Source organism: Rhincodon typus, chromosome 16 (genome assembly GCF_021869965.1).
Source record: "Rhincodon typus isolate 14 chromosome 16, sRhiTyp1.1, whole genome shotgun sequence".
Lineage (NCBI taxonomy): Eukaryota > Metazoa > Chordata > Chondrichthyes > Orectolobiformes > Rhincodontidae > Rhincodon > Rhincodon typus.
In genome coordinates, this window is record NC_063347.1 from 14,962,935 (window position 1) to 14,983,681 (window position 20,747).

The following is a 20,747-nucleotide window of genomic DNA, read 5'->3' on the forward strand; positions in this document are numbered from 1 at the left end:
AATTCAATAAAAATCTTGAATTAAGAGTCTAACAATAACCATGAGATGATTGTTGGAGGGAAAAGCTATCTGGTTCAGTAATGTCTTTAGGAAACTGCTATCCTTATCTGATATGGTTGACTCTTAACTGCCCCCTGCCAAATAGGGATGGATAATCCTGTGAATTAACAGAAAATAAAGTCTCTCTTTTCACCAACATTCAACTTCACGTTCACTGTAAGGTTGCCTCTGTAGTGCTATACAAAAAGAGTACTGCATTGCCAGAGATACTGTCATTCGGGTGAAACAATAAATCACAATCTATCTTCCTGCTCAGGTGGGTATAAAATAATTCATGGCACGCAATGAAGACCTGTTTGCAAGGGGGTGGGAAGGCTGATATCACAGGTGCTCCAGCTAATATGTATCTTTCAATCAATATTGTTAAAGAACAGTTTATCTGGTCATTATCACAATGCTGTTTGTGATAGCTTGCTATATGCATATTTGCTGCTGCCTTTACCTGTATAACAACAGTGACTACAACTCAAAAGTACTTTGTTGTCTGTAAAGCACTTTGAGATATCCAGTGGGTCATGAAAAGTGCAACATAAATGTAAGGCCTTTTTTTTAGGACTGCTATCATCCATAAATCAGGATTGTAACATAATAGGTGTGGAAATATAATACAATTTCAAAGAAAGAAAGTGATGAAGGTGTTCAAATCTACATCCAGCACTAAGCAGGGAGTGGGCAGGAAAAGCAAGTGATTGGTTCAGTGATAAAAGGCCACAGTATGGGAGAATTTTGTGACAAGAATTGGAGGTGCAATTACACACTTCTGGATAAGGTGGGAGTTGAACCCAAGCTTCCTGGTGAATCAGAGACTATGAATAAAAATGTTGTGTATCCAGGACCTGCCAAAGAAAATCGTGGCAGTCAGCAGCATGAATTGTTGAAATCGAGAGCGTGTGAATCAGCCTGTGAATAAATGACTAGACTGAGGATTCCATAATTTAGTGAGAACAGATTGGAGCTGGCAGGAGTTTCCCAAACATAGTCTGTATTTGTCTGTCTTCTGCTCCTGTTGCTCCTTACAGTCAGTGCTAAACTGCATGAAGACTAGCAGCAGACCTAAGCACACCAGGTGAAGGTTTCAGTGCTGAAATCTGACGCTGGCATGTTACAATAAACCACTTAGCCCCACAGGAAACCCTAGGCCACATCTTCACCATCCCCACCTCACACACTTTCCTCCCCACCTCCTCAATAACTTCCCCTAGTCCCCCCTCCAGTTTTAATGGCTGGGCAGCCATTGCCCACCAACTGACTGACCATTTTGGTGCATAGGTCACCAAGTCACATACAGAGTGTCAGCAGTTAGAATCAGCGATAATACCCTTCTTTTTATATTCACTCCTGATATGTGGACATCACTGGTCAGGGCAGCATTTATTACCCATCCCTAATTTCCCAGACGGCAGTTGGGAGTCAACCATATTGCCGTGGGTCTGGAGTTACGTGTAGGCCAGACTAGGTAAGGATGGCTGATTTCCTTCTTGAAAGAACATTAGTGAACCAGATGAGTTTTTCCCGACAATCAGCAACAGTTTCATGGTCATCTTCATTCCAGACTTTTTTTAATTGCATTCAAACTCCTCCATCTGCCATGTCTCAACATTAATAGTCCAGTGATAATACCACAAAGCCATCACCCCCTCTCCCCACGCACATTCCATCTAAAATGCCTGTGCACATGAAAGTAAGTGTTGCCATATGAAGCCCAGACTCTTGAGGGGATGTGCTGAGTGGCCCAGTTAGTTTGATGGTCGGTTGGATTAGATTGGTGCCAACAGCTCAGGGTTCAATCCCTGGTGTGAAGCTGGGACGTGTCACTTTGCCTTACCGGTGGTAGAGACTGCAGTTCTTTGGGTCTGACCTGCATTGTAAATAGTAGATGCATGTTGTGGTTTCTGGAAGTGAGTAGCTTGGCACAAGTTTCTAGCTTCTGGCCGGTCCATGCTGCCACAGTGTTCAAAGCAGAAATCCAGTTAAGGTTCTAGTCAATGATGGCCATTGGACTGTTGCTGGGAGAATTTCGCAATGGTATTGCCATTGAACCTCAAGGAAGATAATTTAATGCAGTCTTGTTGAAGATGGTCATGGCCTGGCACAAATGATACTTGCTAATTATCACCCCAAGCCTGTAAGTTGGCCAGGTCTTACAGGATACAGAAATGGGTTACTTCAGTGTCCCTTTCAAAGTTGCAGTTCAGGCTCAAAAAGGGTAGAACATACAGCAGGTTTAGGACTGTAAGGATTTCGATGGTCTGTCACCTGTTGTGGGTAGTAGTGTTAATCACACATCACTATGAGTACCAACACAGAAACATAGAAAACAGGAGCAGGAGTAGGACATTTAGCCCTTCAAGCCTGCTTTGCCATTAAACATGATCATAGCTGATCATCCAACTCAGTGTACTGTTCGCACTTTCTCCCCATACCCTTTCACCCTTTTAGCTCTTGGAACTACATCTACTTCCTTCATAGAAACATGCAATGATTTGGCCTGAGCCACTTTCTGTGTCAGACAATTCCACAGACTCACCATTCTCTAGCTGAAGAAATTTCTTTCATCTCAGTCATAAATGGTGTACTCCTTATCCTGAGACTGTAACCATCAGTTCTAGACTCTGCGGTTTTGAAGTCATTTGAAGTCCTGCCTGAAGGTAGATGTAGAATATCCTCACCAGATTTTCAGCTGCCCATAACCCATCCTTCAGGTAGAAAGCAGGTCCTAAGGAACTGTAAGTCTCCTGTTTAGTGTGTGCAGAACCTTTCCTAATTTACATGAGTTTTTACCTTGGCAGATGATAAAGTCTTACTTACTCATAAAAAAGTGTCTGTATATTAAGTAGTGTTCCCCACTGTGTGGGTGTTGTTAACAAGAAATAGATGTGTGTGTGTGTATGTGTGTGTATGGTCAGTGGGAGGCTGGGAATGTTGAGAGATGATCATAGTCAGAACACAGTGCCAAGAAGGGTGTTTTATCACAGCTAGAACACTGAATTTAATTACCAAACATCTCGATGGAAGATAGTAAGCTGGCATTCTAGAAAAGTATCTACTCTCTGATATGTCTGAAAAAGAAAGCAGCCTGCAGCTTCTCAGGTAAATAGCAAGCAATCTTGTTTGATGACGACAATTGACACTCACTTACTAAAATTAACATTTCTACGATATTAAATAATAGTTTTCGAAAAGTTTATGTTAACAATTTTCTTATCATTTGAGAATTACCGACTCAGCCACTTTAAAGAATTCCCATCAGAAGTTTCACGGATTGTTAAAGTGCCAGATATACTTAAACTATATTGGTTTTATTAATAATGGAGAAGATTTTATGTTGTAAGGTTCCATTTCAACATCTTTGCCTGACTTCAATTTCTTTTCCTTTCCTCCATCCTTCCCTTAGCTGTTTGTCTTGTTTTGGGCTGCATGATATTTCCTGATGGATGGGACTCGGAAGCTGTGAGAAAGATGTGCGGAAATAAAACAGGGAAATACACACTGGGAAACTGTTCTGTGCGCTGGGCCTATATCCTGGCTATCATCGGCATTCTGGATGCATTAATCCTCTCCTTCCTGGCATTCGTACTTGGGAATCGACAAAATGAACTCCTTCAGGAAGACCTCAAAGTTGAGAACAAAGGTGGGTTTGAATTTTCCATGCCAAATTATTTAAGATTTGCAGTTTAGAACAACATAACTGGCCAGACAGCTTGTGTTATAATAATGCCCAGAATATGCACATGGGGACCAAACAACAAGCAGCCTTCCGTGCTAGCATCTTCCACATAAATACATATTACAGTGCGGATATATTCCTCGTGTAACCAATTATGAGTTAATTTCTGAATAAACTTGCACTGATAAAGTCACAACTGTTCATTATCTTGTGTGAATGTCATCGTGTGTTATACGTGGAAAGCACCCAACAGCAGACCTTCCAATTTATTGTGAGTGCAAAAACTGAGCCAGGTGCAGAAGAAGCAAGGTGCTGCCAAATTCTGTTTTATCACAGTTCCCTTCATTCATTCAGTTTGATACAAAGTGTGCCAGTAAACTAAACAATGAGGTAAGTGTGTATCATTGTTAAAAATGTGAATGTTTGTACAGGAACTGGGCTGTCACCTTTGCAGTGAATGTGAGTTGGAAGGTTTGCAGCAAGAACAAGAACCATACGCACTGGCAGCCACTATAGCCCTAGAAATGGACAAAACATGCATGTCTCCTGATATTAAGTGTCTCATACAATGAACATGTAGCAGGGAGTAATTTTCAGGCTGCTGTCTAATTTCAGTTCCAGTTGCTCCTCTGATTCGTGACGCAATCTGTAGCCATGAATTACTTGGCTTAATATTATCCAAAGACATTCAAGCCGTTTGTCAACCGAAACTTGGCTCTAGTATGCAAGACTCAATATTTCACCATTTAACCCTTTCTGTTGATTACAGCCTGAACTTCACTCCTGAGCACCCATTATTTTTTACATAATCATCTGAACTCAATGATTTACATTAATCTGAAAGCCTTTGATTTAGACTCAACATGATATCTCGCTCCCAGTTATCTATTACTCTCTACTGGTTCTATATGAATCCCATGAATAAACTACAACCTACAGCTGTCTCCTAGTACATGTTACAGTTTTATATTAATCTTTGCAATGCCTTGTTTTAGATTATGGACATGTACATCTCTCCCAGTTATCTATTGTTATTTTCTATAACCACCCAAATCCATTGAGGCAGATTGCAGACCAGGAATTCAGAAATAGCTATCCATTTTTTATTTTGTATGAGCTATTTAAATCCATGAATTAGATTACAGTTGTAGTTGACTCCATTATCCATTATTTCTTCTATTGTTTTCACTGGTGTGAGCTATTGCTCTGGCGGAAAGTGAAACTGTCTTTCACTCCCACAGAACAAACTGATGTTTTCAAACATAAGCAGTGTGTGAGTAGATTGTGATAATAAGGGGCATAGAGAGCAGCTAGGATGTTTGTAATTACAAATGATGGATAGTGATTGCTGTATGTCCAAATTACATTTGCCCTGATATTGACAATGGGATACTAAAGCAGGAACATTTGATGTTCATTTGAGATTCTTCCTTTTGATATTTTAGCATAGTATTAACCCCATTTAAAATGAATTGATTAATGCCTACACTAAATTAAAGGAGGGAGGAATTTCAAGTATGTTAAATGTACATATGCTGGTCTCGCATTATGCAGTATCAGGGCAATTGTGCCTTGGAATCTGTACAAAAAGCATAGCAGCTTCCAAGTCTCAACTGGACTTGGCCCAAAATTGGTTTGCTGCAGAACTTCCGGTTGAATAAAATTAATCCTGGTGATGGCAGAATTAACATTGCTGATTCTGATTTTTTGTGTAAACTGCAGCTGCTGTTTACTGCTTGATGTGTTAAAGAGTTAAAAAGCCTGAGGGACTTCTAGCAACAGCAATTTATATAGTATATATGCCATCAATTGTAGTATTAAGCTGACATAAGCAAGCATATTTTTCTGTTCTGTTAATTGTCCACATGCCCCAAAGGCAATGCTTATACCTGCCCAGTGAGCTTTCTAGCCTCTGGTATTTTTTCTTCTAGAGATTACACTTGATACCTAGACGAGAGCAAAGGAAAAGCAAACGCAAAAATCCCACTTTTGATTCTTGATCTGTTCTACATTAGCTGGTTTTAGCAAGGGTAGTAATAAGTTTGTGCAGTTGACCTGAATAACATTGGGCTTGGATGGTGAAACACACCAGTTAGGGTTATCTTTCCTGATTATTATGTAAGGTGTCAGGGGTGATATCCTGGTGAGGAAATGTGGCTGAGGAGCTCTTACGAGATCTGCCCTGGCACTAGTACTTAGACTAGGTAACCACCAACCAGTTCATGATGGGTTTCCAATAATCTGAGCTTTATAACTCACTGTTCCTGAAATTCAGTTACATATTTTTGTTTTGTCTTTAAAATGCTCAAATAATTATTGATGTCATTAGTTAATTGCATTATTGGTGAACTTTATGCATTCAGATGATATTAAAGAAAGCATTTTGAAGTTTATTATAGATGTAATTTCATGAGATAGAGTTGGTTTTAATTTGTAACATAAATAGATGGTAGTGATAGTGTGCCTAAATTTCATTCCCATTGATTTCAACACAAAGGTAATTGGTGATGATGTATATCAGGCTTCTGATTTGTTATTACCCATTTCAGAATGGTAATGAAGACTAATTTTGCTTCCTCTAGATTTCAAATAGAGAAGAGTTCATTTGTAGCAAAACACTTTGAATAAGAAGGTTATTTTGAAGTCCTGGCCAGTATTTATCTCTCAACCAAACCACTAAACAAAGTCTTATCATCTAGTCAGCACCACATTGCTGTTTGTGGGAGCTTGCTGTGCATCAATATGCCCTTTGCATTTCCTACATTACAATAGGAACTACATTTTAAAAATAGTTAATTAGCCTTAAAGTGCTTTGGGTCCAGGGACCTCAGATCACAATAAGCATAATATAAACACAAATTTTCTCTCTACATGTGAAGACATTTTCGTCCTTTATTCATTGGATGAGGGCATCACTGGCTAGGCAGAATTTATTGCCCATCCCTAATTGCCCAGAGGGCAGTTAAGAGTCAATCACATTGCTGTGGGTCTGGTGTCACATGTAGGCCAAACCAGGAAAGGATGGTAGTTTCCTTCCCTAAAGGGCATTAGCAAACAAGATGGGGGTTTTCATCAGACTCTTCATTCCAAGCTTTTTTTTCCATATTTAGAATTCAAATTCCACCATCTGCTGTGGTAGAATTCAAATCTAGGTCCCCAGAATATTTTCTGGGGTCAGTGGATTAACAATCCAGTGATAATGCCAGCAGGCCACCACCTCCCCCTGCTAGGTTTTGACCGTTTGAGCACTTTGTCTACTTTTTAGTGACTTGTGGAGTACTCAGTCTATTGAGTTAATCATTAGACTTTGTTTTTTATTGACATTTATTGTTTTATAGTGAACGCAAACAGAATGGAGTTGAACTTTGAACTTTGGCAATAGTTTTACTATAACTAAAAACTCCAGAAAAACAGCTGTTGATGCTATTTCTCCTGTGCTTCTGTGGATCTTTCCAAGGTTAGTTTAACAATTGGAATGTCTGCAGAAATTAAAGTGCCAGTCTTGATCTCTAGAAGATGAGCTTAACTAAACATTAATGACACAGAGAGGTACGTTTTGACTTTGTACAATAGTGTCAACTGAATAACAAGTAAATTGGCAGACTTTAATGGAAATAAAAATCAGGAAGCTTACACTATCGCACCAAGTCAAAATTTACTCCAGTGTCTCTGACTTAATGGTTACATTTTGAAAAGTGTTAGGAGTAGTTAAACAGTGCAATTTTTCAATGTCTTGCATTTGGTAGACAGCCTCATACTCAGGCAGCACAAGTCAAAATTTCTGGTACATTCTCACCATAAATAGTGTGTGATCAAATATTTTGTTTGCAGTCCCAGCAGATGAGATTCTCTGCAAATTCAGAAAATGGCCATGCAATAATGTTATATGGAATAGAACTAGATAGCAACAAGTGTCTCACTCACTGACAACACTCTGCTCCTTGTCTGACCCTATTTTTGAGCAAGGGTTCAAGCAACATCTTTGATCTACACTTAGGTCAATGCAAGTGAAAACTCTCAAAACTGAGAGATTAAGCCAAAATTTGGCAACTATTTTTATCTGAAGACTTTTTTAAAAAAAACTTAACCTAAAACAAAACTATTGGGAGCTGCAAGATGAAAATTTGGTAAATGGATAAATTGCAAGGTTTCTCTGGCAGAATGCATAATTTGACATAATAAATAGAATACATTTATCAAGGTTATGTATCAGTAGAAAGAAAATAAAACTACTATAGGTTCAACACTGAATTATTGCATTCTTGACTTTTTTTTACTATTGCTTTGTCAGTTAGGTCATCTTTAAACAAATATTTAACTTAAGATATGTAAAATCAAGGCAATTTTCTTAGGCTATTGATCGTCAGGATAAGAAAATACTTTTGACATCACATAGAACGTAGACTGTACAGCACAGGAATGAGCCCTTTGGCCCATGACGTTGCACCGACCATGATGCCAAATTAAATTAATGCCTTCTGACTGCCCTTGGTCCATATCCCTACATTCGTTGCATATTCATGTGCTTATCTGATAGTCTCTTAAAGACGCCTATCGTATCTGCCTCCACCACCACCCCAGGCAGTACGTTCCACAGTCCTACCATTCTCTGTGTAAAAAACTTGCCCGTCACATCTCCCTTGATCTTTCCCCCTCTCACCGTACATGCATGTCCATTAGTTTTAGACATTTCAACTCTGGGAGAAAGATTCTGAGCGTCAACCCTATCTACACATCTCATCATTTTATAGACTTCTATCTAGTCTGCCCTCAACCTCCACTGCTCCAGAGAAATCAACCTGAGATTTTCTACTCTTTCCTTACAGTTCATACCCTCTAATCCAGGTAGCATCCTAGTAAACCTCTTCTGCACCCTCTCCAAAGCCTCCAAATCCTTTCTGTATTGTGGCAACCAGAACTGAATGCAGTATTCTAAGTGTGGCCTAGCCAAAGTCTTATAAAGCTGCAACATAATATCTTGACTCTTGTACTCAATTCCCAATCAATAAAGGCAAGCATCTATATGCCGTCTTCACCACCCTATCTAGTTGCATGGCCACTTTCAGAGAGCTATGGATTTGAACCCCAAGATCCCTCTGTACATCAATGCTGTTCAGGGTCTTGCCATTAACTGTATACTTTTCCTCAATATTTGATCTCCTAACCTTACACTTACCCAGATTAAACTCCATCTGCCATTTCTCTGCCCATATCTGCAACTGATCTATGTCCTGTTGTATCCTTTGACAACCTTCTACATTCTCTACAACTCCACTGATCTTTGTATCATTTGCAAACTTACTAATCCATCCATCTACATTTTCATCTAAGTTATTTACATATATCACAAACAGCATAGGTCCCAGTACGGATCCCTGTGGAGCACCACTAGTCACAGGCCTCTAGCCTGAAAAACAACTTTCCATCACTACCTGCTGCTTTCTAAGGGCAAGCCAATTCTGAATCTATACGGCCAAGTCATCTTGGATCCCATGCATCTTAATCTTCTGGATGAGCCTACCATGAGGGACCTTGTCGAAATCCTTACTTAAACCATGTAGACAACATTCACTGTTCTACCCTCATCAATCACCTTTGTCACCTCTTCGAAAAGTTCAATCAAGTTAGTAAGACATGACCTGACCTGCACAAAATTGTGCAGACACTCCCTAATTAGACCATACTTTTCCAAATGCATGTAAATCCTATCCGTAAGAATTCTCAAACAGAATAATATATCATCTCAGCTATGCAGGAAACAACAATGATTACAACTGTAATACCTGCTTCCTGAGTTAAAGGCATTATCTATCATCATGGTGTATCTATACCACTCTAACAGGTTTATTTAGAGCATAATAATGTCATTCAGTAAAATAATAATTTGGAACATAAAGCATTGCATAATGATTATCCATTTAATTTCACAATAAAAGCACAGCTCTAACTTTCCTTGACTTAAATTTTTGAAACTTTCCTTTTCATTTTAATGCAATCCTACTGGGAAAGGTTAGGAGTGATGAAGGAGATGTTACAGTGCTACATGTGGCTCCAGGGCCACTAGCTGCAGATCCCTTGATTAAGCTGATGCTGCACAACATGGTAACTATGAAGTATAAAGGATACACAGTAAAAAAAAAATGATTTGGAGGTTAAACAGTAAAATAGAGTGTAAATAAAGTAACACAATGAGGAATAATAGGACAGAGGAGATTGTCAAATGGAAACAATGATCATGAGGATGTTTTGATTTACCCTGTGGCAATATGGCCTACAACACATTGTGGCACTGAAACTACTTTCTCTTTGCTATGGTATAGGCACCAGGGCTAATTTTGACTTTGGACAGATTGCAAAATACAGCTTATTGATTTTATCTGCTTAAAAGCTTCTGTCCCTTTCTCCTTCCATTAATCTCAATCAGCAAAGGTGTGCAATGGGAGACCAAGGCCAGTTTGCGTGTTTTGTATCATTGTTCAAAGACAAAATTAACTGTGCAGAGTTGTTGTTGAAGAAAACAACCTCTGAAAAATCAAGCTGGATTTCACTTTTGGAATGTTTTTGTATACCAACGTATTTTTGCCCCGTAATCTTCTTTAACCTGTATATATTTCTATATTTTTGTGGACCTTGCAAGTCTGAAGTCTAGGAGCAACGATACCACTAACTACATGTTAAGGGAATGGAGGATAAGATTTGTTTGTGACCCATCCTGACATTTCTTGAGTAATTTCCACCATGATTCTATAATTCTATATGACAGTATCAGAGTCACTGAATCCTACACCAGTTCTGCAAATATTTCACAGAAATAGTTGATAGACTGGCTAGGACCAAGAAACCCTTAAAATCTTTAAAATCAAAACCAGGCCATTCAGGAGAGAAGTGAGGAAACACTTCTTCATTTGAAGAGATCCTCTTCCACAAAAAGCAGGAAATGGCTGTTCAATTAACCATTTGTTAGTCAACAGCATTAATGCACACCGAATCAAGTGGAGGATGGAGTTAGGCAACAGATGTCCCATGATCTTTCTGAACGCAGAACAGTCTTAGGACTCTGGGTGGTCTTGTTTCCATGGTCCTAAGTTTTGATTTTTGTTTTGATCGTGATTGGTGGCTGTCACTAGCTAGGCCAGCACTTTTTGCCCATCCTTTCTTGTCCTGATTGTGGTGAGCTGCCTTCTTGAATTTCTGCAATCCTTGGGATATATTTGAAATAATAGGATTTTGTTTTTTAATATTGATGAAATTATACCTCATCCTTTTCCCATGTTTTAAAGGTAAAATCAACTTGATGAAATGTGCTCCTGTAGATTAACAATTATACATAAAAATAATTGCTGGGCAGAGTACTCTGTAAATGTTACCATGTCAATGTTCAATAGTTCGGTATATTTCGTTCAGTGAAATTCAAGCATACAAACCAGAGAAATTTAAAGTTCATCCTCCATAACTTACTTTGTCTCATTCTGTGCAACAATGGACAGGCCCAGGCAGGTTAGTGAAAGAAAACTAAATGAAGCATTTGACAGGGTAGACGTAGAAAAGACATTTCCACTTGCGTGGGAGACCAAGGTAAGCAGTTTTAAATATAAAAATGTCACTAGTAAATCCATTACGGAATTCAGAATGAACTTCCTTGTCCAGCGAGTGGTTAGAATGTGGACCTTGCTACCAAAAGGACTAGTTGAGGAACTAACATATGTAAGCTAGATAAAAGCATGAGGGAGAAGAGAAGATAGGGATAAATTAATGGGCTTAGTTGAAGCAGCATTGGCTGCTTATGTGGAGTTTAAAAACGAGTTGGGCTGGATGGCCTGTTCCTATCCTGTAAATACTTTGCAATGCTAAGTAATTAATCAGGATTCCTAGTACTCCAGCAACCCCTTTTGGAAGTGTAAATATGTAAGACCTGCTCTTGACTTTGATATTGTGATCAAACAGCCTGCTGGCACCTTCTTTCTCAATCATACATGAATAGAAAGAGCTTAAATGAGCTACTAGAGCGAACCCAGTGCCTGTTCAGCGAGGAGTGGAGAAAATCACAGGAAAAGATGAGTGCAATAGAACATTTTGGATAGATTAAACAATCATTGATCCCAAGCATTTACTCACTTCCAATATCAACTACCACTGCATTGATTTCCATGCCAAAAGTTGTTCTTTGCAATATGGCAAAATTCTTGGATTATGCATAAGGCCCACAATAGAAATGGCTTTCCAAGAAGGTGATAAATGCATTGGCATTTAAAGCTGCTGATGTAACGACAATTTATTTGAATGAATAGAACATCCTTCTGTGCACTTCTTATATTAAATACAAGTTCACTTTAGATCAACTTCCCCTCAATGTGCCCTTTATGTTGAATTGTTCATGAATTGCAGGCAATGTGACTAGGCTCCATGTTCATCGGCCCTGATCCCTGCAAAATCAGATAGATTTCCCTAACGTGAGTGGAGATTTCAATTCTATCCATCAACTGGAAATGATTGAACAAACAGTTAAATCACCCAAGTTATCAACTGTCCGAACAAGTTTAGGATTTTTAGCAGCTCTCAATCAGGCAACAATGACACTCTCAGGGTCCATTTCACCATCAGCATTATCGGTTCTGATGACGTGGCTACAGATTTTTCTGAAGAAGGGTCTAGGCCTTCCCGCTCCTCTGATGCTGCTTGGCCTGCTGTGTTCATCCAGCTCTACACCTTGTTATCTCAGATTCTCCAGCATCTGCAGTTCCTACTATCTCTAACTTAGCAGCCTGATGGGAAATGACAGAAAAGTATTTGCTGGGTTGATCCAGCAGTGAAGAGATAGAAAGAAAGCAAATTAATTATTTTTCTTTTATTGTTCCTTGTTAAATGACCACAGTCGTTGTCTCTAGAGCAGCAGTGGAGTTTCTAATTCACTCCACTGAGAACTGGGCCGCAGTTAAAATTGAGTAATAGCTTCTGTCCATTTTTAATTACTTCATTCATGAGATGTTGGCATTGATGGCTAGGCCAGCATTTATTGCCCATTCCTATTCATCCTTAAGGAGATGGTGCAGCCTTCTTGATGCTCAGCAATCCATGATGTGTAGGGACACCTACATTGCTGGTGGGGGAGTGAGGTGCGGGTGAGGTGCAGGATCTCAATCTAGCAATTGTAAAGGAATGGTTTCAAGTCAGGATGATATGCGATGGGGAAGGGATCTTACTGGTGAAGTTGTTCCCATTCTTCTGCTGCCTTTGACCTTCTAAGTGAAAATGGATGAGGGTTTGGTAGGTGCTATTGAAAGTGAATCAGTATCCAACTTTTCCAATCTCCTGAAGGGAGAAGTAATAGAATCATAGAATCCCTACAGTATAGAAGCAGGCCATTTGGCCCACTGGGTCCACACTGACCCTCTGAAGAGCATCCCACCCATACTCACCCTCCTAACTCTGCGTTTCCCAAGGCTAACCCACTTAGCCTGCACACTATTGGCAATTTAGCATGGCCAATCCACCTAACCTGCACGTCTTTGGACTGTGGAGAAACCAGAGGAAGCCCACGCAGACACAGGGACACTGTGCCACCATGCCACGGTAAGTGCAGGACAATTTCACCCACCCCCAAGACTCAAAGAAACCATCAAACTACATGCTGATCATTGTACAATGCAGCATACTAAATTAGCAAAGTTATGTCCAGGGCAGAGGACTAGCCATTTGGATGCAAAATTGGCTTGAAGGTAGGAGACAGAGGATGGTGGTGGAGGGTTGATTTTCGGACTAGAGGCCTGTGACAGCAGTGTGCTGCAAGGATCGGTGAAGGGTCCACTGTTTGTTGTCATTTATATAAATGAATTGGATGTGAATATAGGAGGTATGGTTAGTAAGTTTGCAGATGACACCAAAATTAGTGGTGTAATGGACATTGTAGAAGGTCATCTCAGTACAACGGGGCCTTATCAGATGGGCCGATGGGCTAAGGAGTGGCAGATGGAACTTAATTTAGATAAATGTAAGGTGTTGCATTTTGATAAGACCAATCAGGGCAGGACTTATACACTTAATGGTAAGGTCCTGGGGAGTTTTGCCGAACAGAGACCTTGGGATGCAGGTTCATGGTTCCTTGAAAGTGGAGTCACATGTAGACAGGGTAGAGAAGAAGACGTTTGGTACACTTATTGGTCAGTGCATTGAGTATAGGATATGAGAGGTCATGTTTGGCTTGATTGCAGGACATTGGTTAAGCCACTTATGGAATACTGCATTCAGTTCTGGTCTCCCTGCTTTAGGAAAGATATTGTTAAACTTGAAAGGATGAAAATATTTATAAGGATGTTGCCGGGGTTGAGGGTTTGTGCTAAAGGGAGAGGCTGAATAGGCTGGGGCTATTTTCCCTGGAGCATCAGAGGCTGAGGGGTGACCTTATAGAGGTTTATAAAATCATGAGGGGCATGGATAGGGTGAATAGGCAAGGTTTTTCTCCCAGGGTAGAAAAGTCCAAAACTAGAGGGCATTGTTTTAAGGTGAGAGGGGAAAGATATGAAAGGGACCTAAGGGGCAACTCTTCCACACAGAGGGTGGTGCGTGTATAGAATGAGCTGCCAGTGGAAGTGGTGGAGGCTGGTACAATTACACTATTTAAAACGCATCTGAATGGGTACATGAGTAGGAAGGCTTTAGAGGCATATGGTCCAAATGCTGGCAAATGGGAATAGATTAATTTAAGATACCTGGGCGGCATGGACGAGTTGGACCAAAGGATCTGTTTCCATGTTGTACAACTCTATGACTCTATGACTTATTTAGGAAGAAATATTGGTGGAGCCTTTAAGCCTTGAAGAGACGGGACTGACAGCGAACAGCATATTAAATCATAAATGGGTACAAACTGTAACTCCAGGATATTACCCAAATAAACTGTGGCTATAGGATATAGGAGCATAAGCTTATACCAAGAAAATCAAATTTGGACTAATATTCAGAACTTCTCTATCACATGTAGGATGAACATCCAATAGCTTAGTAGGGCAAAGACCTGAAAGTACCGAAGAAACATTTGGTGCTATAATAATGACAGTAGATTCTCTACAGTCAGATGAGTTTAGATGGAACCAATAAGTTCTTCATCTGTATGTAGTCGGTGATTTTGTGTGATCTATAACCATCCTTATAATTATGCTTTCAAACATTTACCCCATATCATTTTGCTACAGAGCATTTATGCCACATTTATCCATATATTGTGTTCTTCTTCATTCCTGACCTGAAGGATGTGTAAGATCAATGGCAGATCATCAGATTCAATGAAGGATAGCAAGCATGTTGGCAGTAGTTGGTTCCTTGATGTCCTGGACGTAATAAGTCTTATAGCATAGGCAGCCACAGAAAAGGACCATCACAAGTCAAATGGTGATAACAGCCTCCCAGATATTTGGCAACAATACCACTTCTTTCATTTTTACTTCCAGAAATTTTATCCATGATTATTTACCTGTTTTGGTGGGAAGAATATATGTTCCATTGAAAGGAGTCTTGTCAATATTGACAAGAACTTTAATGTTCTTAGACTTTAACTGTGCAGTATAAGATGAACAGACAATTACTTAGTAAAAGGATCTGGCAAGGTTGTGTGGTAACTTTAGTATTTTCTTCCTTACTGGTTAAACAGAGAATTCTCAATAGACTAGTGTATGTGATATCTTAGAGCCTTTTGAATAAAATTGTGTTCCTTAAATCAAAACATTGCCAGTATGAACAAATGATCAAGAGTAGGCCACTAGGCCTTGAGAGCCTACTCTGCCATTCAATAAGATCATCGCTGATCTGATTTTCACCTTGAGTCTACATTCCTGCATAGCACTGATAATCGTTTATTCTCTTGGAAATCAAAAATCTACCGACCTTTGCCTTAAAACTATTTAAAGATTCTGCATCCATTGCTTTTGGAGGAAGTGAACTCCTAAAACTCACAAGCCTTTCAGAGAAAAAAGAAAGTTTCCTCATCTCTGTTTTAAATGGGTGCCCCTTTGTTTTTAAACTATGACCTCTAGTTCTAGTTTATCCCACAGGAGAGAATCCTTGATGTCCTTTTGATATCCACCTGGTCAAGTCTCTTCGGGATTTTATTTGTTTCAATTAAGTCACCTCTGACTCTTCTAAATTCTGAAGTATACAGACCTAGCTTGTCTAGCCTTTTCTCATAAATCAATCCACTCATTCCAGGTATTAGTCCAGTAAATCTTCTCTGAACTGCTTCCAATGTGTTAACATTTTTCACACAGGTTTGTATGTGAAATGAACTGCCAGAGGAAGTGGTAGATGCTGGTACATTTAGAAGACATTTGAACATGAATAGAAAAGTTTTAAAGGGATATGGGCAAAATGCAGGCAATTGTGACGAGTTTAGTTTGGGAAACTTGGTTGGCATGGACGAGTTGGACTGAAGGGTCTGTTTCTGAACTGTATGACTCTATCCTTCTGTAAGTATGGTGGCCAGTACTGTACACAGTGCTCCAGATGTGGTCTCACCAAGGTCCTGTGTTACTGAAGTATAATCTCCTTATTCTTGCATTCAATTCCCCTTGCAATAAACCATAACATTCTATTCGCTTTCCTGACTACATGATGTACATCTCTTGCTGCAGTGTCCCAGCGAAGCTCAGCGCAAGCTGGAAGAACAACACCTCATTTTCCACTTGGGAACCCTGCAGCCCTCCGGACTCAATATTGAGTTCAATAATTTTAGGGCCAGAACTCTCCCGTGTCCTAGCCCCGAACCCCTCACACCTGGCCTTGTTATCACATAGTCTGCCATTACACACTACATAGTGTTAGCCACTAACAGTCTCCATTAACAGTTATTCACCCTCCTAACCAGATCATTATCCATTTCTTTGTCTGCTCAACTGTTGTCTCTCTTTGGGATCTATCCCCACCCATCCTTATCCCTCCCCCCACCCTATCTTCTGGAAATAAACCAATATTTTCCTAGTTAGCATCAGTTCTGAAGAAGGGTCACCAGACCTGAAATGTTAACTCTGATTTATCTTCACAAATGCTGCCAGACCTGCTGAGCTTTTCAAGCAGCTTCTGTTTTTGTATCTGATTTACAGCATCCACAGTTCTTTTAGTTTTCACATGATGTATTTGCGTACTTTCCTTCTGTGATTCATGCACCAGGACACCCAGATCTCTCTGTATCTCAGAGTTCTGCAACCTACATCTATTTACTCAAGCAATTTTCACATCTTGATGTTCAACATCCTCATTGATAACAATCACATCCAGAGCAAAGCTGCCTCACTAAATGTCACTTAAAGTCATTCCTTTGTTGCTAATTCCTACCTTTAATATATGAATGGATACTGCCATCAAGCCAAAAATACATTCTTCTGAGTAATGTGGTATATAAATTTCATTGGCAATGTGATGACAGATATGTAGGCTGTAAGTCCCATAAACTGGCAGATCATATCAAGCAACATATTCCTTTGGCTGGTCAGAGCAAGCAAGTTATTAACTATATCCAAAGGCCCATGCTTGCAAAACACAGATCACAGCTTTTAACATGAGATGTAATTCTGCAATGGGACATTTGCTGAATAATCTTGAGTACGCAAAGTATTATACTGACAACCAATTTAGGATTGATAGTCAGGCTTGCAGAGTGGTGTACTTGCAAGTGTTGGAAGCTATGCACATTAATACACAGGGCCCTGCTCTTTGCAAACAGACAGAACATGTACTCACACTGTACCTGTTTCAACTCAATAACATAAGTGATAACCATTTGCCACTTCTATTTTCCTCAGAGCAATGCACTGACCAATCCAAGTCAACCGTCTGGTTTAAAATTTAAGGAAAGCCTGGCTGTTAACTGTCAATCAGTATTAATAGGTGCATTCTCCATGACAATGAATTTACCAATCAGAGTCCACCACATTGCAAGCCTGTCAATCCTAAATTGATTGTCAGCATAATACTTTGTGTACACAAGGTTATTTAACAAATGTCCAATTGCAGAATCACACCTCATGTTAAACACTGTGGTCTGTGTTTTGCCTACTGTTCAGCACTCTGCTCTTGTGTAGTATAAATGTTGGTTTTCTCTTGAATTGATATTCTTGTGAATTGTCCTGATGACTACAAAACGAAAACCTTCGACATAATGTATCTTTTTCCAGCAATACTGAAATCCTGGTATTTTAATTCTGTGATTTTGTTTTAACATTCTATCACCCTTGATATAGTACGCAAGAATTTACTCCAGTAAAAAGCATGTGCACTCACACATATTTTATCATCTCCCCTTTTCTCTTGTCAAACATAAGCGCTCCAAATGAACATTGTAGTCACAATCTGTACTACATTGCAGCATGAGGCACATGTTTTGCCATGACATAATTGAAAAACTGACTCACTATAGTGATAATAATCTAAGTATGAATGATTTGCTTGTTCTCAAATACTGGGAAATACTAACAGACCACGTCTTTTTAACCTGCTGCTACTGATTTCTTCCAATGAATATTATTTTGATGCAGAATTTCATGTACCTTGAATTCCTTCCATAATTTTCTGTTATCCAGCTTCATGTATCATGCACAACGAATCAACAACAGCAACTTAGCCTTTAACATGAAACTTCCCTAAAAGGTAACACATGAGAATTCATGGAACAAAATTTGAAATGGAGCTAAGTAAGAAGAGTTTAGGATAGGTGCCCCAGAAGCTTCATCATATAAGGAAGTTTAAAGGAGTGACTTAAAGGAAGGAAAAGAGGAAGAGAGGTAGAGAGGTTTATGAAGGAAATTTCTAGAGTTTAGGATCTTAGCGGCTCGCCAACAGTAATGGACTCATTAAAGTTGTGAATGCTCAAACATCTGGAGTTTATGGAGCACTGCTGTCTAGGGGATTGTATAGCTGAGGAAGTTAGCAGAAATAGAGAGAGGCCAGTGATCAATCAGCATCTGAAAGCAATCGGCAGGTTAGCAGTTTTTGGGTGCAACCCTTCATCAGAAATAGCCAAAAGGGCATCTCTCCTTCTCAGATTTCCAGTAATCACAGTTTACTCATGGCTGCTTTATACCGTTCATTTTTAAAGGGGGGGCTATTCCTAAAGACCTAGAGAGTCAAGTGTTTTCACTGTAACATTATTATCACAAACACACAAAGTGAGATGCAACTCTTTGTGGAACTTTTTTTAATGTGGCTGTAGATAAAAAATGCCAAATGTAGTTGTGGATGATGACGTTAACAGTGTCAAAATGTAACATCATCAGGAAGGCTATTCACCGAACAATATTCTACAGCTCAAATGTGTAAGATACGAGGTGTGAAAACAATGGCAGTATATTTTGGATTTTCATCTTTCTTTTTCATGTCATAATTTTTTTTTCAATTAGGTGTTTAACATTTTGTTTAGATTAGCCTAAGTTTTTATTTATTTGTATAACTTCCTCTCCCCATTACAGTCTATTTCCAGTAGGATGTGCCTCTAGCAATAGCACTGTTTAAATAACTCAGCCTCCGTGCTCTTCTCCCTTCTTCCCTCTTGGGGAGGGGCAGGGAAGAAACCCATAGCCATTTACCTCCTCTGCATTTGGTACCTTTCAGGAACTCACACAAGCTGAGTTGCACAGCAGAATGCCACATCAGTCAAGGCCAGTTATACAGCCAGTGGAAAGTGCTGGACTAGCTAATAGAATGATGGAATGAAATGCTGAAAGGACAGTGTCTGGTCACACTGTCTAGTACACCAGTCCAGGGAATTGGTATTTGAGCAGTTGCAAGTCCCTTTGACCAGTGTTGCCATTGGGCTCATGCTGTCATGATTTTCAGTGACAAAACGGAGACTGGGATGTTATAAGTGCAACCACAACTCTCCAATGTCAAAAGAACGAGATGGGCAGAGGGAAATTGCTTTAAGTCGGAATGATTTATTTGTGCTTCTATGAGGACAAACTATTCATTACATTTATTGCTTCTTTTAATTTCTATTGTTTTTCAGATTTCACCGGTGCCGCGGTAAGTGGATACCATGTTATTTCATGTAATGTCGTCTGGTGAGCAGAGCAGTGAGATACAGGCTACCAATTTAACATCTAATATCTGTGTCAAGGGAGTTTGGTCTATGTGTGCAATGTAAAACAGGTCTCAAAACATGAACAACTATTGTCATAAGAAAAATCAGTGGCTTATGGAGAATTTCGCTTGCTATCGACATGGGATTTATCTTCATGTAGAACTAGCAAAAGGCCCTAGATTCACTGTGTACCTTTTCTTTGGTCTTGAACAATCCTGCTTTTTGAAGCCTCTTCACATTGTTGGACATCTCTCAATGAGTCAGGGACAGGTGAACCTCTCCCCATACCTCTGCCAAATGCCTCTCTGCATCATAGTAGGTACTTTGGATCCCTGTCTTCCATTTGACATTCTCCATCTCATAGATCAGGAACTTGCTACTGGAAATTAGAGTAAATGCAGATTTACTAGTTTTACTTCCCCATAATACAAAACCTTTGCGCCATCTGTACGATATGATATGTAATTTCTGATGTACCTATGGTAGAAAATAAAGCTCTTTGGGATACCAAAGACAATGAGATTCAGCACATCTATGTACAGGTAGGGTAAACTAAGGGGTGTACAATAAGTGTGCATAAATTCTAAATAGCAGGAAACAATACCTTATTTATAAAAGAAATTGCAAAATCTAATCATGATATTTTGAATAGAGGAAAATATACTACTTTATATATTGTATATACATTCAAATGCAATTGCTTGTATATGAATACAAACAATACAGTGCCTTGTATATATTACATATATAGAGATAGAATATATATGTGACATAGCAATATGTTAAATACCTGGTCTATATGAAGAAAAGAGGACACAGTATGTGGCATTTTACTCAAATAGTTCTTTCATAGAGTGCACCCAATACTTCCATGGCAAAATGCCTCTCGTTGTTTTAAAATTAGAGTTGTTCAGTTAACTATCTGGCTACCAACAGTTAAGTACGGAGTGGAATTGTTGT

The 20,747-nt window shown here is 39.4% G+C and overlaps 1 protein-coding gene across 2 annotated transcripts in view; it reads left to right on the top strand.

The window, feature by feature from the left end:
* lhfpl4a (LHFPL tetraspan subfamily member 4a) overlaps positions 1-20,747 on the top strand; it is a 163,605-nt gene that overhangs the window by 124,439 nt on the left and 18,419 nt on the right. For both annotated transcript variants that reach the window (XM_048606520.1, XM_048606518.1), the window contains exons 2-3: positions 3,455-3,691; positions 19,713-19,729. In XM_048606520.1, the coding sequence (XP_048462477.1) occupies positions 3,455-3,691; positions 19,713-19,729 (254 nt within the window). The remainder of the gene's footprint in view (positions 1-3,454; positions 3,692-19,712; positions 19,730-20,747) is intronic.